The 23,814-nt window shown below is 37.0% G+C and overlaps 2 protein-coding genes across 3 annotated transcripts in view; both read right to left on the bottom strand.

The window, feature by feature from the left end:
• LOC307167413 (NACHT, LRR and PYD domains-containing protein 3-like) overlaps positions 1 to 23,814 on the bottom strand; it is a 146,364-nt gene that overhangs the window by 72,738 nt on the left and 49,812 nt on the right. The window lies entirely within an intron of this gene.
• Positions 1 to 23,814, bottom strand: part of LOC307167408 (NACHT, LRR and PYD domains-containing protein 3-like) — a 147,815-nt gene that overhangs the window by 35,526 nt on the left and 88,475 nt on the right. Inside the window, exon 11 of the mRNA XM_079886483.1 lies at positions 20,904 to 21,077. Coding sequence (XP_079742609.1) covers positions 20,904 to 21,077 — 174 coding nt within the window. The remainder of the gene's footprint in view (positions 1 to 20,903; positions 21,078 to 23,814) is intronic.

A 23,814-nucleotide genomic window follows, 5' to 3' on the forward strand; every position in this document is an offset into this window, starting at 1 on the left:
TTCTTCTGAAGTGATCAATCTGCTGCGACATCATTCACACATGACTCACAATCAATGCAGCAAAGAGGAAGCAAGAGAGCAAACTAATCTCTCTACCTACCAGCAGTTGAAGTTTTAGATGTGCCGCGACATCCATTCATCCACAACTCACAGTCAAGGACAGGAAGCAAGAGAGAGCGAACAAACCTCACTACTTACTTATATAGCGCTAGGGCTGATGGGACTTGTAGTGCCCTAACCATGTCCCATTACATGAGCCACGGCTCTGGGTTTCACATCCTCAACCTCGTCATCTTTGATGGAACGTGTCTTGAAACGAGGATCAACATACAGAACATACTGAACATACAGAACATACAGATGCTACTGTATGTTCAGAAGGTCATCAGTGGCAGTATGGTCATATTCCTCATTCAGAGAGCTGATGACAGTAGCCTTGATGGTCTTGGTGAGCTCTGAGTCTTCAGCTTTTGGTTTCAAGACCTCCTCATTGAAGAGCTGCAGTTCAGGTTTCAGGAACGACACACTCACATGTTCTTCACCAGAAAGGCTATCAGTGAAGTTAGCAAGTGGAGTTAGAGAATAGAGAAACAGACTCCAGGACATCAATGTCCTGCCATGAGCAGCAAGTGCCTTGTTTTTTATCAGCTGATAAACATTTGCAATGGCCTTCTCCTGCTCTAGCACTCGTGCTTTCATTGCATGGCGAGACCCTGAACTGGTGGAGATTCTGTGATCAACCTGTGCTTTGGCAGCTTGAGCTCCTCTTGAGTGGCTACTCGTTCTCTTTTCTTTTCCATGAGAAGGAAAAAGCACTGAGCACTTTTCTGCACACACTCATGGCTCTCTGGATCCTCTGGTCTCTCACACTTTCCTCTGATGATGAAGAAAACAGAATATAGTAGTGATGGGACGGTTGATACCGGGGCTCCGATGCTCCGACGCAGTTTTCAAAGCACTATTTGTCACACACTGTACTCAAATGTGATTGATGACGTCTGAAGCTTCGAGCGTCATGCAGTATCAGAAGGTCGGGACAGCTGGTCCTCATCTGATGCATAAAAGGGAAATGATTATCGAAGAGGCATTATTTAAACGATTTAACACTACACTTTGTAAGGACATTAGCTCAAAGGGGAAATATTATTAATAATCCATAATTACCAATTATGATTAATTATTAATATTTGGGTCAGTTAATTAGATTAACTTTGAGGTAAGCCAAATTAATATTACAATCAATTAATCAGTTCCAACAAACTGATTGATTATAATTTTTCTAAGAACAATGTATCTTTCATGGTCACTGAAAAATAATTATTCCTTAGCCTGTACATCGCTTAAGGAGCATGTAACAAGATCAAGATCGTAAAAGGGACTTTGTATGCAAACAGAGGATCAGAAACCAAATTCATAATTATGCACAAGTTTTATTAACTAAATCACAAACATAACTAAACTAAGCAAAACAAACAAACAAACATACATACATTCATCCATCCATACATGCATAGGTCAAGTGGTGAGTGTTATGGAACCGGAAACAGGAAATAGAACTATGGAGCAAGATCTATTTTTGTATGAAAAGAACCATAAGCTTATCATTTTCAGAGCACCTCATTAAAATAGATACTTGCATGATCAGTTCTTGAAGTGGTTGAAGATTGAATTCGTTGCTGGTTCCTTGAGTGTCAAAAGTCATGGTGCAAGTTGCAATCGTTTCTTCTCCGTTGGATGAAGAAGATAGGATGAACTTGTATTGTCGCTGTTCTCATGGCTGGAGTGCAGAATGTGGCCTACACATTCTGGGCTGGCAGGACACAAAGAGCATATGGTGAAAGTTGCGAGGGACTTCGTCCGTGTTGAATGACGTCACTGAAGTCCTGAGGTTGTCCATGATGCTGGAGTGAGCACATGTCCTGGATACTTCGAAGCCTCCTGCCCTGGGCCTGTTGAGGCCACGCTGGACCGCACGGCATCCTTAAGACAAGAGTTGTCCGTTTTCTTCTTGGTTGGAAGGAAGGCAGGCTGACTCGGTCTGCAGAGGCCTGCAGGGCCCAGTGGGGGAGGGGAAAGGAGGGTACAACTTCGCTACAACGCTACAACTTCCTTATAACATCATTTATATATTTTTAAAACAGAACAGAAAATAATTGATCTTTTATTTTAGTGATGTCGAGGAATTTGACAGAGCGATTGCAAAAAGAATGAAAAAAGAAGGAACATTCAGAAAGTAATTATTTTACCTTATGCATTTACATTACATTTTACATTTATTCATTTAGCAGACGCTTTTATTCAAAACGACTTATAAATGAGTTTTTTTTTTTTTATGCAATTGAAGACGAAAAGTAAAGTCACTAACACAATTCTTTCTTCCTTTTTGCTTTGTCCTGTTTACAGCAAGATGATCGTTTAGGTCAATCAAGTTTAGGTGATCGTTAAATAAAGTAGGCTACAGAATTGTTTGTTATTGGTGTTTTGTCTATTCTAATTTGAGTTTTGCTTCGTATTCAAAATATCAAAAAACAGGTTTTGTAATGTTAGCATGGTATAATGTTAATTAGACCATTATAGGTTGAACTGAAGGAAAATAGGAATTTGAATTAAAAAAAAAACATTGTAGCAATATAATATCACATAATAGCCTATTTTTCAGAAGATAGTTCAATCTGTAATTGTATCCCTTCCATCAGTAATTTTCTTTCAATTAGGCTACACCCACGCTCAAAAAATAACTACTGGGTAATTTGTTAGTCAGAGAACACAATGAGTTTTTTTGGCACATGCAGGGAACGCAAATATTTATTTGGATAACTTTAAATAAAACGAGACCGTAATATTGCATCCTATTGTTTTCAATGGCATTTGGATAAGGGTGTTATACGATCTTTCGGACAGCAGGAGGCGCTGTCTCGAAAAACGAGGGGTCTGAGAATGCGGGACTCTGGGTGCGGGACTGTAGCTGCAGGCTCAGAGTCTGCAGCTTCATAATGTTGGTTTGGTCACATGCCTTTCTGCTCTGTGGTGATTTGTTAGATATAGTGGAGAAAACAAGTGTGACCACCAGATGTCACTAATGTGCATTGTGTTAAAAGCTTAGAGTAATGAACCTTTTTTCGGCACAATTTGATGAAAGCTTCAGATGCTTCAGAAAGCCTTGGTTTCCCATCTCTAGAATATAGGCACATGTTTGCAAATATTAGATGATTATAAAATAACTTCAAGTATTTTGTGTTGATAAATTACAATGTTATGATGTCACGGTTCTGTTTTTGGGTTTATTCACGTCATGTTTCCTTGTCTGTCATGTGATCCCGTGTAAGTCATGTGATCCTGCCATGTGCTCCCTTGTCTGATGTGTCATGTTGTCATTGGTTCATTGTTTCATTGTTCACAGGTGTCCCTTGTCTTGTCATTAAGTCTGTGTATTTAAGCCCCCATGTTTGCCATGTGTCTTTGTCAAGTATTGTTCCCTGTAACCACTGTTTGGGTCCTATTTTAACGATCTGAAACGCAAGTATCAAGCGCAAAACGCAAGTAACTTTGTGGGCGGGTCTTGGGCGCTGTTGCTATTATACCGGCGGGATGAATGACTCTTGCGCCCGACGCAAATCTAAAATGGGTTGGTCTGAAGTAGCTTCATTATTCATAGGTGTGGTTTGGGCGTAACGTGAAATAAACCAATCAGAGCGACATCTCACATTCCCTTTAAGAGCAGACGTGCTTTTTCCATGGCGGATTGCTATTGTAACAGCAGATTTGCCAGGAGCGCGCCAGGAGCGGTTCACAGCCGAGGAGAGCAACGCTCTCGTCACGGCCGTAAAAGAGAGAGAAGTGACATTGGGGATGGAGAAACACACCCAAATTAGCTTTGGTTAAACAGGCATATAATAATTTGGGTAAATGTGTAAGCTAGATGTATGCTTTTATAATAAATTGTCTATATCTATCTATCTATTTATCTATCTATCTATTGTAATAATGTATGATTTTCAAAAATGAAAACTGCTGCTTCTGTGTAGATTGGAGAATCAAAGTGTATGCGCGTTGTGCACACACTACATTGATTATGGCCAAGCATGCGCCCTTAAAATAGCATATGAATAACATGCACAACGCGCCACTGACTTTTAACTAGTTTTTTTCGGTCAGTGGCGGAAGTGTTTTCTAAACCTGCAAAATAGCATGAGGGAACGTTTGCGCCGGAACAAGCCTCTTCTTTGCGCTGAACCGCCCCAGGGAGCGCAAGTTCATTCCCTAGTTTACCGACCTGCGTCTGTGGAGGGAAAAGTCCACTGTGCGCGTGTGCAAAATAGGAATGATACATGCGTCGGTGTACAAAGTCAATTGCGCTGGGTGCAAGATAGGGCCCTTTGTGAGTTCATGTTCATGTTCATGTTCATGTCACGCCATGTTTTTGTTTCACGTTTGGTTTTGTTTATAATAAACTGCACTTGGGTTCTCTTAACTTGCCTCCAGTGGATCACTTTACATATGACATATTCAACATAATGAGAAACTACATTTAGACCACACTAGGGCTGTCTCTTTTTATCCCACAATTCTGAGTTCAATGAAGGCTAATTCACACAGCCCAAACAAACTGACATGTTCAGATAATTAACCTAATTAACACAGGAGCACATTCAGTTAATCAACTCAATTAACCATAAGAGGTTTACATACAGCAGGCTTATCTCTGATCCATGACAGTTTTACAGCATCTCTCCTCACTTATAACTAATGCCATTCATACAACCGTCTTATTCAGCTACTAAAGAGTTAACCAGTTTATGCTGAACTTGTAATTGAGTAAATGTTGAGAACTTATCACAAGTTCCTGTTGAATTGAATAGATGCACATTTTAAAACATTAACATGTTTAATATATATGCTCTTTATTTCGACGTAACTCGGAGTGACTACGAAAGGGAACTATATTCTCAGAAGGCAAAGCACTGCTACTTCTGCGGAGTGATTTACTCCAACTCTGAGCGAACTCTCTGCTCCTCACCACGGGGCTTCTCAGGTGCTGCGAGCAAATCACTCCGCCCAAGTAGCAGTGCTTCGCCTTCTGAGAATATAGTTCCCAGTATTTATACGGTTAGAAGATGTCTGTGTCTCATGTGACCTTGTTATTTGTACACGCTGTGACTATACAAATCACAACATGTAAATAGGAAAATGTTGGCGTTATTTTGTCACTTATTGGGAGCAGTATGCTAGCTGGAGCCGTTTATCTCCAGTCTTTGTGCTAAGCTAGGCTAGCGGTGGGTGCGTCAGACAGAGTTACAGCACGCACGGAGATAAAAAAGGTATGTATGGACTTATTTAACTCTGGGGGATACAGTGAATAAGCTAAAGTACCAAAAAGTCGGCATTTTCCTTTAATATGTTATTTTCTTACATTACATAATTGGCATAAAAAGTGCTAAATTGTCAGTAAAATAAGGTCACGATGCAGAGGAATGTCCATGTTCCTAAGTTTTAATTATGTAGAATATAATTTGTTATTTCATCCTTGTGGTGTGTTTTATTGGTCATGTGACCCGGACATGTTTTTGACATTTACTCTTTGATCTCTTTTTTTTTTTTTTTTTTTTTTTCAGTGTGTGTGAGAGTGTGCATTTATGTGTGTGTGTTAATACGCTGGTGCTCAGAATGACTTTAAAATGTTTGAAATATTTATTTTTACAGCTCTGAATAAAGATCACATTAATGACGTACGTGTGTTTTGATTATTTTGACTGCTACACCAACAGAGTATTTGAAGAAATTTATTTAAATGAAAAGTATAGTTATTTATATTTTCATTCATAATCCTCAACTTTTTGTATGCAAAAGACACAATCAACTTGTATGATATCTACAAAAACGTGTGTCTCCATACAGACCTTAAAAAATTACCGTTCAGCACTAAATTACTCTAGAAAACACTCAAACTGGAGACTTATTAATAATATTTCAGTAACACTTTACTATAAGGTCTCATTTGTTGACAATGCTTTAGTTTACAACATCTGTAAATTACTGAAGAAGATTAGGGCCAAGCAATAATAAAAAAATAAAACTATCTCGAGATTAAAGTCATTATAATGCAAGATTAAACTTGTTAAATTTCGAGAAAAAAAGGTTAAATAAAATGTTGAGAATAAACTCATTATACTTTGACAATACATTTGTTGTATTGAGAATAAAATTGTTTAGAGAAAAAACTCGTTCAATTTCGAGAAAAAAAGTCAAAATGTTGAGAATATTTCATTCTCAACATTTTGACTTTTTTTCTCAAAATTTAAAGTGTTTTTTCTCGAAAAACGACTTTATTCTCAACATTTAATTAGATTTTTTTCCCCTGAAACTTTCTCGAAACACAACGACTTTATTCTGAAAATTTAACAAGTTCATTCTCAACATTTTATCTCAATGTTTTTTTCTCAAAACACGACTTTATTCTTAAAATTTAATGTTTATTCTCAACATTTTATTTTGACTTCTTTTCTCAAAATTTTACAAGTTTAACACTACCGAAAACCAGTCAGTATCTGGTGTGACCACCATTTGCCTCACGCAGTGCAACACATCTCCTTCGCATAGAGTTGATCAGGTTGTTGAGTGTGGCCTGTGAAATGTTGGTCCACTTCTCTTCAATGGCTGTGCGAAGTTGCTGGATATTGGCAGGACCTGGAACACGCGGTTGTATACACCGAGCCAGAGCATCCCAAACATGCTCAATGGGTGACATGTCCGGTGAGTATGCTGGCCATGCAAGAACTGGGATGTTTTCAGCTTCCAGGAATTGTGTACAGATCCTTGCAACATGGGGCCGTGCATTATCATGCAGCAACATGAGGTGATGGTAGTGGATCAATGGCACAACAATGGGCCTCAGGATCTTGTCACGGTATCTCTGTGCATTCAAATTGCCATCAATAAAATGCACCTGTGTTCGTTGTCCATAACATATGCCTGCCCATACCATAACCCCTCCTCCACCATGGGCCACTCGATCCACAAAGTTGACATCAGCAAACCGCTCACCCACACGACGCCACACACGCTGTCTGCCACCTGTAATTGTAGATTGTAATTTGCTCTAAAATAAAAGGTGTTTCACTGCCGCCTCATCAGGTCTGTCAGAGGATCATTGAAATCTAAATGAAGTCTTAATTTATAACAGTGAAGTCACTGTATCTTCAGTCTCTGTTGATTCTGTTGACTGTGAGTCTCTGTAGTGGATCCTTATTCACAATCAGATGATCATCAGAAGATCAGATTGTCAACTAATACCTAAAATAAAACACACAAACAATCACATATGCAGTATGAGACATTACATCTGTCACATATTTTATTAGAAAACTAGATATATTAATTAATTCTCAAACATAATATAGCTTCAGTCCGATGCTCAAAGTCACTTTACAAACGGACACAATGGACAGCTGATACAGAACCAGCAGAAATGATCATTACACTCCACTACAAATTTAATATTATTTAATAACAAACAATCCAAATCTCAGATTATCACACACATAGAGACAGTCAAAGTTGAAAATAACAGTAAATATTATTTTCACAATCAGTCACAATACTATGAGCAGAATTAAACTCATATTAATCACAGTTAAAAGTTCAGAGACCTACAGAAACTGAAGCTGAATTTAAGACTCATAATCCGATGATCTCAGACAAAATATTCACACACACACAAACACACACACACACACACACACACACACACATGGTGTTACTGAACCTGGTACAATTTCCTTTTATTTCTAGTGAGTAAAACAGCCATTTCAAATTTAAATAAAAATATAATGATGCTAAATCTATTCTTACCACACTCTCTCCAGTTTATAATGTGGGTCATCCTCAAGATCAGAGAGTAGCTTCACTCCTGAGTCTCCTAGTTTATTCTCAGACAGACTCAGTTGTCTCATGTGTGAGGGGTTTGATCTCAGAGCTGAAGCCAGAGCAGCACAACCTTCATCTGTGACACCACAATCCATCAACCTGTAGAGAACAATGACACACATTAAGCCTAAACATAACTACATGATAAATAAATAATGTGTGTGTGCTTTATGAATTTGTAAACATTTTAAGGATCTCTTCATACTAATGTAATTTATGTCCAATAAAGGCTGCTTATAAAATAAAGCACTTAATTACATTTTCTGATTTTCCGTGATCTAATCTAAAATGAGAACTATTTATGGTTACTGTTAAAGCATTATCTAACTCTTTACATAGAGCTAATTAAACAATAACACTTTGTTAATTACAGTGACAGTGAACGAAGAACTCACTATTTGTATGTAGTCTCTTAATATATTAACTACAGCTTATATACTATTATATACTATTCATTAACTATAAACTAAGAGTTTGCAAATGATTTATAAGCGCTGTGTTACTGTATACTTTGTGATAAAGTGTTACCATTATTTCAAACCGGTCACATTAAGTGTAATTGTTCCTTATGTATATGATGAAGTGATTCTTCTTTTTCAAAAATAACACAAAATTAAAGCTGCAAGCAGCATTTATCGGGGTTCAAGCATTTAAGGCCTTTAAGCACACATGCATAAAAAGACATTAAGTTTTATTTGGCAACAATTTAACCACTGACGACATAGATGGAAAAGACCATTTACAGCCAATACAGGCAATTTACCATAGGAGGTACTTGTTTTTTAAGCTTTTTAACAGTTATAGCGCAACCTATGGTCCGATCTCCATGAAATTTTGCATGCTTATTATGGATGTTATGTCACATCTGCTCACCAATTTTTGTGAAGTTCTGAGTTTTCATTTAGGATTTATAGGCTTTTTAGTGTATTTTGCTACGCCCATTTTATAAATGACCCTGTTATAGCCATCCAAATGCAAAAGTTCAACTTTTCTTTTTGATAATTATTTATCTAGAGAGTCCAGAGAATTGTCCTAGATTGGTTTGGTTCCGATCGGGCAAAAAACCTAGGACTAGTTTGCAAAAGTAGGTTTTTAACATGTTCGCAAATATTTAACCCTCTGGGGACCAAGGTGTTTTTGGGGCCCTTGAGATGTTCTGACATGCATTGACATTTGTGCTTTTTTCAGTTATTTATAAACATGTTAATGGCAAAGGTGTAAATTCACTCTATATAGCACAAACAGGGCTACCATAATATGCGAGCAACATGTATGTAGATGTTTGTATTTTTAAGAGAATAATGTTTATGCGTGGTTATTGGAAAAAATAAAAATGAAAGTTGCTGAAATAAGACCACAAAACTCTATACTAAATATGTGTCCACAAGACTTTTGACTAATGGATGTTGTCGCTTCGAGTTCTGGCTTCAAAATTATGTGAAAATAGTCTTGCTTTATCGTTCACATAAAACAATACATTGATTTAAATTGTGTAAAACAAGTTTTGCTTGGAAAGCCAATATGCCAGGGGGGCGTGAAGGAGGAGTAGTTTACACCTGAGAATACAATGTCCCACCCACTCTGCATAATGAGCCATTCATTCAGGTGTGACACTGACTGAGCCACAATGCAAGGACAAAAGATATATTTAGAAGAAGACTTATATTGACCATTTAAAATTTTGCTTACATCTATCTTGTAAATATGTTTTGCTATTTTATTAAAAAGGTTACAATTACAACAATAATTACAATTTCAACAATATTTCAAGTGAACTCTTTCTTTGTAAAAAAAAAAAAAAAGATTATAGGCCTACATTTTATCATATGTATTCATTAGTTTGAATATAGCCAACATTGGAACATCTAACATCTTAGTCTATGACTTTATTTTTGACAAAAATAGTATTTTATACTGTATATGTATATAGAACATATTAGCAGAAATTGCTAAACAAAAGCTTATTTGATGTGGCAGTATATTCTACAGTAAAAACTGTACCCAAATCTAGTCAACAAAATGTTGTCTTTCATATTTCGTCTGACTGTAACGTTGTTTTTATGAAATATTAGGGCATATAAATGTTCATTTGCGGTTTAATACGTTGCTTATACAAAGACATTTTATTTCAACATATTTCAGTCGATTTTTACTCATCTCAGCAGGCTATAGCAAAGCATTTTAGTTGATTAAAGCGGTTTATTCTTTCACACACAGACACGCGATTCATATTTAGGCTAAACAGTCTTTACAAATATGTACTCTTCATTCATCTAACAGAAACGCGATTCATCTTTTTGCGGTTTACATAGGCCTACACTAACGTTATTCCATAACGTTTTTCCACATTAACACTTGAGAAAAGATAACAGCCTACCTCACTCCTCAGTGGGATCTATTGCTCCTCATATCAACACTGTTCTGAGGAAACTTTTCTCCAGGATTATTAGGTAGGCTATACTATGCCTCAGCCTCACTCGCGGCGCTTTGTTTACAGCTGATGTGGGCGTTTCACAGGTCTGAAATGGTTCTCAGAATTTGCGTTTGAATAGCACGCACTCTCCGGGGCGTGGTCACATTACATTTGAATGAGCTCTAATGAGCTCGACTGGAATCGCTCTATTTTAATACAAATTTCACAAGCTGAGAATATTTGTTTTTTATATAAATTACTTCATTTAAAAGATGCGATCTCAAGCTTTATGCCCGTGGGTATGTTTGCCAGTTTGACTGAATTTTCGCGGAGTTATAGATCATTTTTGAACGCGTTTCAAATTGGAGTTTACTGACAGAGAGAGTGCAGAAATCGCATCATGTTAATTTTTCTTTATTTGGCAAAAAGCAAAACACTTTATTTTTATTGTGAATATACAGAAAAAAAAATAGAAACTGAACAGGATCGATTGATGTACAACACGAAAATGAAAGATCAAAATTAACAGAGCATTTAGTGTTTATTTTGCATTGCTAAAAAAAAAAAACGAGCAAAACGCACGGGCGCGTTTTTGGTCCCCAGAGGGATAATGAACGGTTTGATTGACAGCAGTGGTTCTTGAGGCAAAGTTGTTCAGGATGAGGAGATCTATCAAATGATATGCATATTGTGTGGATGAGTGTAACACCACGTGATTACAGAGCTATAAAACTCGTTAGCGCCAACTAGTGGCCGATTTCTTGCAAAATTCTTACAGACCTCTAGGGCCATGAGTTGAACATGCCCATTGAGTTTTGTTCCGATCGGCCTCCATTAACCTTGTCTAATAGGTGCTCAGCTTCATTGGCCGATGGCGGCCATGTTTTTCGAGATACGTCAATGTCCTCACAGACATACATGGTACCTTGGACCAAGACACTGCATACCAATTTTCAAGTCAATCGTACTAACGGTCAGGTGGTCATAGCCCTTTTCATATCGCCACCATGTGGCCAATCGCCACTTTTTCCGTGACCTCAGATTGACCTCATACACATGTCTACCGTGTTTGGTGAAGCTATCTCATTTACTTCTCGAGTTATAGCCATTTGAGTAAAATAGGCTCCTCCCACAATGTTCATTTTGCGGCCCCTAGCGACCGTTAATCAAAATTTCAACTTTATTTTGATAATTATTGATATTCAGACTGCAAAGAACATTTCTGCACTGGTTTGGTTCCAATCGGACGAAAAACCTAGGACTAGTTTGCAAAAGTAGGTTTTTGACAAAATTCAAAATGGGGGAAAAATTTCCATACCGGAAATGAAATCGGAGATATAAGTTTTGATCTTCAGGAGTCCAGCTTTTTAATGATATAAGTCACTTGAGTCTACGACATACGGTTGCGCTTTTGGTTGCTATAGCGCCACCTATGGGCCAATCAGGGTCATACTCTCTGAACCTCTCCTCGATTTCTGTACTACCGTCTGGCCAAGTTTCAAGTCTCCAGCACTTACGGTTTGGCCTGCACGATGCGTTTCAAGCAGGTAAGGCTTTTAAGGCCTTTAAGCACAAAAGCATCAAAAGTAATTAAGTTTTATGTAGCAAGCATGTAACCACTGATATAATAGATGGAAAAGACCATTTACAGCCAATACAGGCAATTTACCATGGGAAATATATGGTTTTAAAGCTATTTAACAGATATAGCACCACCTATCGTCCGATCTCCACAAACTTTTTGCGTACAGAATGTTATGTCACATATGCTCACCAATTTTCGTGAAGTTCTGAGTTTTCGTTTAGGTTTTATAAGCTTTTGAGTGCATTTTGCTACGCCCATTTTCTAAATGACCCTGTTATAGCCATACGAAAAATGAAAATGTTCAGCTTGTTTTTGATAATTATTGATCTAGAGAGTCCAGAGAATTGTCCTAGACTGGTCTGGTTCCGATCAGGCAAAAAACCTAGGACTAGTTCGCAAAAGTAGGTTTTTAACATATTTGTGAATATTTAATTAACTGTTTGATTGACGGCAGTGGTTCTAGAGGCAAAGTTGTTCAGTATGAAGAGATCTATCAAATGATATGCATATTGTGTGGATGTGTGCAACACCACGTGATTACAGAGCTGTAAAACTCGTTAGCGCCAACTAGTGGCCGATTTCTTTCAAAATCCTTACAGACCTCTAGGGCCATGAGTCAAACATGCCCACTGAGTTTCGTTCTGATCGGCGTCCGTTAACCTTGTCTAATAGGTGCTCAAACTTCATTGGACGATGACGGCCATGCTTTTTGAGATACGCCAATGTCCTCATACACATACGTGGCACAGTTATGAGCAATTTCATACTTTTGCTTGCAGTAGCGCCACCTATTGGCCAATCGGGGTCATACTTTGATAGGTTCTCCCAAAATTGAGGACTACTATTTGGCCAAGTTTCAAGACTCCAGCATTTACGGTTTGGGCTGCACGATCAGTTTTACGGCGGAATAAACATAATAAAAACCCTTACAATTACAATAGGGTTTCAGAACTTCGTGCTTGAACCCCTAAAAAACAAAGTAAAGATGAATTTGACTTATATCATTATTAATATTCTTTTCAAGATTTCCATAGATGTGGTGATATATTGTTATCGTGTGTTATTTTGGCCATGATAATCATGTAGTGATAAATCTGATATGGTGACAGTCCTGGTTCAGGTGAAACACACACCACTTCCCTCTTTTCAGCTGCACACACACATTTTGAGGAAATGCTCACGCTTATGCAAGGGACTGTTTGCACAAGCATTACAAGGCAAGTTGATTTACACCAAACATTTGTGCTTTAAAAAGACTCTTCCCTGTAACCTGCATCTGTTGTCTGGTTTGTAGTTCGTACGGTTTATTTAACTGTTAGTTTTACTTTCTTTTGGAAGAGAAAAAAAGATGGCGACGTGCAGCAGGGCAGGTGCTGTTTCGCTGCCATTCACCAAGAAATTCTATCTGCAACAACTTCATGGGCTTAATATTGGTAACGCATACAAAAGCAATTTGCTTCACTTTAATATGACTGTATGGATCATCATCTATATTGTGACTCTCATCGCCACTACAATGCTGCCGTGTTTGGCTAACACACTCAATCAAGAGCAATGCACGGGGAACGAAAACACCTGTCCCAAACATCTAGCGATGCCCTTGTTTGATGGATATACAGGCACACGTTTCTCTGTCGGACAATTTGCTTCATATTGCAATGTTCTTAATAATGGAAAAGCGATTATTCCAAAGGCTGCTTTAAAAAAGAAAACGACCAAACATAAGTCTCCCAAGTTGCTGTGGAAACTTTCTGGATATTTAATTCTCACGCTCCTTCTTGCTGGGGATGTACATCTTAATCCCGGACCGACTGTAGGAGAAGCGGGCCCAGATCGACATCATCTACCGGCACTCGCGGAGAGTGTATGTCCTGGATTGGATAGTATCAGACTGGGACAAGAATTGACTGTTCACTACAATCGGCCTACCTTTGAAGCTGGTGAACTGGGTGAGTTGACTGCGGGAATTTTACCAACTGTTACCGCGTCTCCTGTAGCGGATTGTGTACAGGGGGTTGGCTTCATGCCATCTATCAATCTGAAACGCAAGGTAAATCCCGCAATTGTGAAACACCGTAGGCATAAACTTTTCAGAACAGTAAACCAGGCTCGTGTTCTGTGGGACTCTCAGGCCAAACGAAGCGGATTATTAGGCGGACACTTGAACATCCGAAGTGCAATTCCTAAAAGTGATCAACTGCAACATCTCCTTTATGAATCAAATTTGGACTTCTTATGTTTATCAGAGACGTGGTTGCATGCAAACTCTCCAGCCGATACTTTAAAAGTGCACCGTTATAATATGTTCAGACAAGATAGATCTATTGGTCGGGGTGGAGGTGTGTTGTTTTATGTCAAGGACAATATAAGTTGTAAACAAATCCAATGGTCCGGTGATAACGACCTAGAATGTATCGGTCTTAAATTAACTCTCTCAGCCCAAATGTCATTTATTGTGATTGTAGTATATAGACCACCATCTGCAAAAAAAGTGTTCTATGATAAGTTGAATATCCTACTTAAAGAGTGTGATACTAACAAAGAGATAATTTTATTAGGAGATTTTAATATAAACTGGAGTGATAAAGCAAAAAGGAAAGATCTAAAACGTGTAATGAGTAATTTTGATTTTCAACAGGTTGTTGAAGGGCCGACTAGGATTACTAATTCTTCAGAAACACTTATTGATTTGGTCTTTACTAATAGGCCAGAAAGAATAAAGAAATCATATAATCTGGTTACCGGTTTATCCGACCACAATATGATATTGATCTTGAGAAAACTCACAAAACAGAGATTTAATATAACTGCAAACGTTAATCAAGAACATTATAAAGTTCCTAATGGACAATTAACTAATCTTGAAAATACAATTAAAGAAATAAATTGGAATGAGTACCTTGCAAATACAAATGTGGATGATAACTGTAATAGATTGATGTGCGAACTTCAAACAACTATACAAAGTTTTATGAGGAAAGTGAAATATAAACCAGGCAAAAGAAATTATCTACCGTGGCTAAATGAAAACATAAGGTCACTCATGAAACAAAGGGACCAAGCTTTTAAGAAGGCTCTCAGGAACAATGTGGAACATGAGAAGCGTCTATTTACCACACTGAGAAATAAGGTTGTAAAAGAACTCAAAAAGGCTAAAGCAACATTTTTTATTAATGCTATAAGTGAAACAAAAGGGAACAGTAAAGAAATCTGGCGGAATTTGAATAAATTAACCGGGAAATATAATACCATTAATAAAAAAATCGAATTAAATATAGATGGAAATGTGATCGATGATCCAAGTAGAGTGGCCATAGCATTTAATAATTATTTCATTGATTCTATAAAAACTTTGACTCATAATTCCCCGGGATTGAACTATTCTATCGCTCCTCTGAATACTAATGCTCCCATTTTAACTTTTAGAGAAGTGACTAATTCCAAAGTGTGTATGATTATTTCCTCCTTAAACTGTTCAAGGGCAAAGGATGTTTACGGAATGGACACCATATTTATTAAAACCCATAAGGAGGCGCTCATCCCTCCTATTACAAAAATTATTAATCAGTCTATCATTGATGGAGTTTTTCCAAGTGCTTGGAAAACTGCTACAATTACACCAGTGTATAAATCAGGTGATCATATGACTATTAGTAATTATAGACCCATCAGTATTCTTCCATCAGTATCAAAAATTGCCGAAAAATGGATCTCTGAACAGATAACATTTCATTTAAATGCTACATCTTTTACATTACATCCAATGCAATTTGGTTTTAGGAAACATCATTCCACTGAAACAGCTAATTGTTTTCTTTTGGAAAATATAAAGGCTAAACTTGACCAAGGAGGTGTAGTTGGGGCGGTCTTCCTTGATTTGAAGAAAGCCTTTGAAACAGTAGATCATGAGATTTTAATAACAAAGTTATCAAAGTTTAATTTTTCATCCAGTGTCATCAAATGGATACAATCATACCTTTTAGATAGAAAACAATGTGTTCGCATAGGCCATAAATCTTCCCAAGTAGCTGATAATGACTTGGGGGTACCGCAAGGTTCAACTTTGGGTCCTCTGTTGTTCTGCCTGTATATTAATGATCTACCTGAAGTTTGTCCTTCTGCAGTAACTTGTCAGATGTACGCTGATGATACGGTTATATATGTACATGCAAGAAACAAGAGGCAAGCTGCCAAGGAACTATCAGCTACTATGGTCAAAATTTCAAATTGGCTAACAAACTCTTGTTTACATCTTAATACAAGTAAATCTGTATGCATGTTCTTTTCGAAATCGGCAAATAAAGATCCCGATCCAGAAGTTACTGTAGCAGGAAGAACACTGTCAGTTGTACAGGAGTTTAAATATTTAGGTATAATACTAGACACACAACTGACATTTAAATCACAACTTAAAAAAGTTGTAAACAGAATTTAAATTTAACTTGATAAATTTTAGGCATATTAGAAGTAATTTAACTACAGAGGCCTCAAAGTTGTACATCAATGCCATGATATTGTCACATATGAACTACTGTATGACCAGCTGGACGCAGACAGGAAGGACTACATTACAGTCAGTAGAAACAGTTTATAAACGGGCTTTGAAAACAATGGATAATAAGTCAAATTCTTTTCATCATTGTAATATTTTAAAGAAACATGTTTTTTTAAACTGGGAAAATATGGTCAAATTTGCTGATATCTTGCTTGTGTATAAAATGTTCCATGGTTTAGCCCCCCCTCCACTCAATGAATTTGTTAAACAAAACCTTAACGCATCCACCAGAGCGACTTCTAGAGGTGACTGTAAAATATCATATAGGAAAAGTTCCTTTGGACAGTCAGCCTTTTCCTACCGTGCAGCGCATACCTGGAACACAATACCTACAGAAGTAAGAAACATTTCTTCTCTTACCACCTTTTCAAACACTATAAAAGAGTGGTTGCTGGACAATCAAATATGTTGTCACAATTTGCAGTAGTGCAGTTATTTATTCACAGGTTGACATATTCTATGTGTCATTATTTGTGCTTGTTTGATGTTGACTGTGTCTATGTAATCTGTTTATGTTTTTAATGTGTATGTATGCAATGTTTTTTTATTTAGTTTTATAACAACAACCTGCCAGGGACTCCAGATGAAAATTAGTCTGTACGGCTAAATCTGGCTCATTTACATTTGGACATTGTCCTTATGTTCATTAATGTGCATTTCCCCTTTTAAATAAATAAACAAACAAACAAACAAACAAACAATAATAATATATGAAGATGTAAATGTTCCTCTTCAGGGAGACTCCTCACCACTGCCTTCTACAGCCGGCAGGATCTGACGGTTCAAGCAGAAATCTGTCGCTGAACCACCGGATGGGGCTTACGCCAAAGATATATTGTTTACACTATCTACATATTAATCCTTATTCACTCTGAGTCTTTATGGTAGAGATAATCTTACCTCAGTTCCTCCAGTTTACAATGAGGATTCTCCAGTCCAACAGAGAGCAGCTTCACTCCTGAGTCTCCTGGTTTATTAAATGACAGATTCAGTTCTCTCAGGTGTGAGGGGTTTGATCTCAGAGCTGAAGCCAGAGCAGCAAAACCTTCATCTGTGACACCACAATACCTCAACCTGTAGAGAACAATGACACACATTAAGCCTATATCCAAAGATAAACATAACACTTAAAAAATAAATAAAATAATGCTGTCAATATGAAATGTATACAAATACTCAATAGTTCATATTGTTAAAATACATCAGTTAGGATTAGGGGATTGAATATACAGTTTGTACAGTATAAAAATCATTATTTCTATGGAAAGTCCGCATAAAACGTGTAGGATTTGAGGGTGAACCAAACACAAATTAATTTTCCAGGTGATTTGTTCAAACATACTTCCACACAGAACTCACTCGACCCCAAATCACCAGTCCAGAACCATAAAATCCAGGCTCCAGCCAGTCTACGCTAACCAACAAAAAAACCCAGCTAAGAACTTTATGGCCATGCAAGCTTCAAAGAGATGAGCTCAACTAAAGGAAGAACGTTGTCAACGTTAGATAGTTTGGAAAAGACTGATTGGTTCAGAGATGGCACAGCTCGGGGCCCACCAAGATAACGGCAGAGGTTGTGTGATCCCACGACAGATATACAAAACAGATCTTCTTCTTAAGGACCTCTGAATGACCCCAGGTTTGAAATCTCTTAAGACCACAGAGACTGAGACTTTACCTACAAAAATATATTAAATCATCCCAAAACAATTCTTGACAGACTTATAATCAAATTGTTATAACTATTAGATGTTTGAATGAAAGTGTGTCTTGTTTCCTATCAGTGCGATCGTATGTTCTTAATTCAAAAGATGACAGTAAACGAAGAACTCACTATTTGTATATAGTCTCTTAATATATTAACTACGTCTTATATACTATTATATACTATTCATTAACTATAAACTAAGAGTTTGTAAATTATTTATAAGCCCTGTGTTACTGTATACTTGTGATAAAGTGTTGCCATTATTTCAAACTGGTCACATTAAGTGTAATTGTTCCTTATGTATGTGATGAAGTGATTCTTCTTTTTCAAAAATAACACAAAATAAACAGAGTAAAGATGAATTTGACTGATAGCATTATTATAATTGTTTTCAAGATTTCCATAGATATGGCGATATATTGTTATCGTGTGTTATTTTGGCCATGATAATCATGTACAGTAATCGTCCGGTTTATTTAACGGTTTATTTATTTTATTTTGTGGGATAATCAGGGCTGCATTAAGACTATAAGGGGCCACTGGGCTTTACCTCTTGAGGGGCCCTCCATCCACCAGAACTATTACCTACAACTTCTTAATCACAAAGTGCAAGTTATCAGCCTTAATTTTGCAGAAATAAATACCATTAACAAAACATCCAAACCTATAGGTCTGTCATTTAAATAATATATAGGCCTATACAAATATCTCTGCATGAACTACATATTGGCACATAGTCCGAACAGTGGCGGAGTGGGGTGAAACAGAAATCTCTTTATTTCAACATAAAAAGGAGTTTGACATTATACAATTAATTTTTCATTGTTATTGAGAAAGTAGTGAATTGGATCATTCATTACTGAGGGAATTTGAATTTTTTTTGTTTCCTCACCTCCAGATGGGGCTTACGCCAAAGGATATATTGTATACACTATCTACTGTATATATTAATCCTTATTCACTCCGAGTCTTTATGGTAGAGATGATCTTACCACAGTATCTCCAGTTTACAGTGAGGATTCTCCAGTCCAGCAGAGAGTAGCTTCACTCCTGAGTCTCCTAGTTTATTCTCAGACAGATTCAGTGTTCTCAGGTGTGAGAGGTTAGATCTCAGAGCTGAAGCCAGAGCAGCACAACCTTCATCTGTGACACCACAATCCCTCAACCTGTAGAGAACAATGACACACATTAAGCCTATATCCAAAGATAAATATAACCACTAAAAAAATAAATAACATAATGCTGTCAATATGAAATATATAAAATACTCATTAGTTCATATTGTTAAAATACATCAGTTAGGATTAGGGGATTGAATATACAGTTTGTGCAGAATAAAAATCATTATTTCTATGGAAAGTCCCCATAAAACCTGAAAACCCAACGTGTGTGTGTGTGTGTGTGTGTGTGTGTGTGTGTGTGTGTGTGTGTGTGTGAGAGAGAGAGAGAGAGAGTTTGTGTGTTTAACCCTTTAGAACCTGAAGCTAAAATAGGTGTTTTTCACATATTTAGATTTTTTGACTGTACAATTCTAAAACAATGTACTATCTTCATGTGCAAAGTTTCATCTTTTTCAGAAAAAGATTAGCTTTCAACAAATTACAGATATTAATTTGTAACGGCCATCCGCTTCCCAAGTTTCATTAAAAATCATCCCAATCCCCTCTTCTTCTGTCTAACACTTCTTTTGCCATGTATTTGTTCGTTTATTTTATTATTTTATGCATTCAAAACACTCTAACCTGCCGCGCTTCATATCTCTCTGTACAAATTCTTCCTTTCCGCTCTGCCAGAAAGCTGCTGTCATTTGCTGATGGAAAGCATGAAATTACCGTAATAAGCCATATATTGCCGGAAAGCACATGTTGTCTACTGTCAGGGGCAATTTGAATGGTTTTGATAGTGCAAACGGTTGAAGAGTTACGGTCAAATTAATACAGCTTGATGGTATGTGTCGGCGACGACACAGCCTGTTCTAAAGGGTTAATGTATTTGTAAACATTTTAAGGAAATTGTGTGTGTTAGGACTGGGAGAAAATCAAAAAATCAAAATACTCAAAAATAGAAACAGAAACAGCAGTTGTAAGCAGCTTGAATGAAGTTGGGATATGCTTCATATAAAGAGCTATATTGCACTTTCTCTTTCCATTTGTTCTGTTTTTTCAAACTCCGAACTTCAAACTCATCGACGCCACTTTGTTCTTTTTTGAAGTGAACTTTTGCCTGTTTGGTTTAGATTTAGTGGTTTTGGACTGCTGTCTTAAACTGAAAGTGACATGCGTCTGCTGTGCGATATTATGATTTGCTAGACGTGGCGCTCTTTCTCGCGCAGGATTTGAAACGCCCGCACATGCATTCAAAGCAAAGTGATAAAACTTAATTTTAACAGAACAGTCAACTCTTTATAAAATACGGTTATAATTTTTTCGGTCATCACCGAGGGACCCCTGCAGGAATCCTGCATCTGTTGTCTGGTTTGTAGATCGTCCGGTTTATTTAACTGTTAGTTTTACTTTTTTATGGGATAATAATATATGAAGATGTAAATGTTCCTCTTCAGGGAGACTCCTCACCGCTGCCATCTACCGCCGGCAGGATCTGACGGTTCAAGCAGGAATCTGTTGCTTAACCCCCAGATGGGGCCAAAGGATATATTGTATACACTATCTACATATTAATCCTTATTCACTCTGAGTCTTTATGGTAGAGATGATCTTACCTCAGTTTCTCAAGTTTACAGTGAGGATTCTCCAGTCCAGCAGATAGCAGCTTCACTCCTGAGTCTCCTAGTTTATTCTCAGACAGACTCAGTTGTCTCAGGTGTGAGAGGTTTGATCTCAGAGCTGAAGCCAGAGCAGCACAACCTTCATCTGTGACACCACATTCACTCAACCTGTAGAGAACAATGACACACTCTTCACTCTCTCTGATTAGACACACAGATCAAATCAACAAACTTCATCATTAAAAAAAGCACAAATCACCATGTTTGATGTAATTGAGATTCACCATGTTATTTGTGTGTGTTTGTGTGAGAGCATATATAAAATGTATATAATGATTTATATCACATTAAATAATGTGTAAAGTTGATCACAGAAAAAGATGGATGTGATGGTCATTAAGGATGAATTCATCTTGTTCTTCATGTACTAAAGTCCTGACTGTGCTGAGATTGTGTTTAAAGGAAAGAGTGTTAAATGTTGATCGTATCAGGTTACTGAGGAGCAGCTCATGTGTTCAATCATTTACAGATCAATCACTCAATCCCCTCAACTCAAGAAAGAGAGATTGAACACTTGAACAGAAAAATATTATTTCTTACACATCATTTTTCAGATGTGATGTTAAAATGAATGAATGGTAATCATGTCGACTCCCAATGGTTTTAATGAATGTAATTAGGACTGTCATGATTCCTCGATCAAATTCAAGTACTCAATTTAAAAAAATCTTTGATTGCAATTTATGTCGAGTAACCTGCAAAATACCGGAAGTGACTCATTCCACAGACAAGAATCCATGAACCGCATTATTAGACCGTTTTCTAAGGCTGCACGATATATTAAAAACATTTAAAAACCAAGACTGTGATTCAATTAAATAAATACAGTATATGCCCTGCAGGTTTAATATTTCTCATCATCCAGAGCAGCTCCGTTCACAGTAAATGCTGCTTTGCTGACATGAACTGTTATCATTTACATGAGTGGAGCGTCTCAAACTCCATCTCTGCATGTGCTGTGAGTTTAGGTTGCTTATAACAGTCATCTGGGAACACAATGTGTGCCATTTCATCAGATTTGTAAAGTTAATAATTTATAAACCTAAGCCAACACAGGAGAATACGCCAATATCTTTCGAAATATGCAAACTGTTTTCCGCGATTTCTCTTTTTTAAAAACAATTATTTCAATAGGTCAGAGAGAGAAAGATCACTGAAAAAAAGTGAATATGCCTCAACATTACTCTAATGAACTTTGTTATATTTGATCTGACTCAAGTTTATACATTTCTGTCTTGTCATTTGTCTAACATATAATAGTTTACTTAACTGGAAGTAAAATGAAGTTTTGTTGGTGTAATTTAAACATATTGCTTCAAACTAAATGACGATTTTTTTCCCTCCATGCAAACCACATGACCACTCACATCATCAAGGCTTGATTTGAGAATTTGCTGATCGACGGTCATCTTGTTTTGTTTGTACATTGTTACTACATAAAATGTATATTTATATGATATTAAAGTCGGCATTAATAGATTAATGCATGTGTTTTGTTGAGTATTTGTTGTATTCTTAAAGGCTGGTCAGAGACCTCTGAGCTTTACCACTTAATTTCAGTAAATGATGGATGCTCTGCTTTTGGGCAAATTGCTTAAAGTTATTGAAACTTTAGAGTGATTAAGAAGAACTGATAAATGAACAATAAGGAACGGGATGTGCTTGATGATTTAAAAGCACATTAGAACTGAAATTGGCACTCACACAATGGCTTCTTTTGCCGCCTGTCAGTGTGTCCCGTTTCGTGGCGTTTGAATGGTCAAATACACAAAATTACGTAAAAACACCCATCTTGAATAGTATTCACTATTCACAGTCGGTTATGTCTTAGGCGTGTAAAATCAGACGTGTATCAGAATTAGATCCATGCATTCTGTCTTAAAGTGACGGCAGTAAAATAAACCTGCTGTTGTCTGTCATTAATGTTAATCAAACAACAGAGAGAAAATCTCTCACTGCTCTTGACTAAATAACTTTTTTTAGCTTTAAAAAGAGTCAGTGTATGTTTAATTAATGAAGTAAATTGACTAATTTTTGCATTGGTTGCTGTTACGCCCCTGTGTTGCGTGTGTGTGTGTTTTCTTTGTTTATTTCCCTGCTTCTTTTGTTTACTTTCACTTCTTAGGTACCCGTGATTGGTCCAGTAGTCTGTCAATCATCATCAGCGCTGACGTCATCCATCATATCTGTCGCCAATGGGAAATGGCCACCTCAGATAAAAGAGAACGCCAGACGTCACAGGCGTTGAAGATCTTTCTTTTCTTTCTTTCTTTTCTAAGAGTAAGAAGTAATTTAAAAGTCAGACTTCATTTGGTTTTGTTATTTTCTTTTCTTTGGCGCTGCCCACGTCCCCTCTTCCTCATTGTGGTATTGACCATCTTACAGAAATACTGTGTATATGTCCACTGTATATATTATTTATATTCTTTATGTGTTTGTCTTGCTTCACTCTTGCCTATATAACCTTTTTGTACTGAATAAAGGTATTGGCTTTTTGCACAGTTACCTGGATCGGTGGTTCTTTGTCCAGCACATAGATTATATATGTTTCTCTTTAATGTGAATTTTAAATGTTAGACCCCTGAACCCCTAGTCTATCTCAGGGGTCATAACAGTTGCATTTTACTGATTGTTTTTCTATGCTTTTTTAATTTATTTATTTATTTTATTTTTTTCATGCCAGTTGGTAATGGCTCTCATTGTCTTTTTAAGGAAACAGATTTTTTTTAATGACTTTTCACAACAGTTTGGAAATGTTGTAATCGAGTCACATGACAATGGTAAGTGCCAACGATTTTGTATATTAAGATATTAAGTATTTCTTATGGCCAGTTATATCGGTATC

This window comes from Squalius cephalus (genome assembly GCF_949319135.1).
Source record: "Squalius cephalus genome assembly, chromosome: 11".
In the NCBI taxonomy this organism is placed as follows: Eukaryota; Metazoa; Chordata; class Actinopteri; order Cypriniformes; family Leuciscidae; genus Squalius; species Squalius cephalus.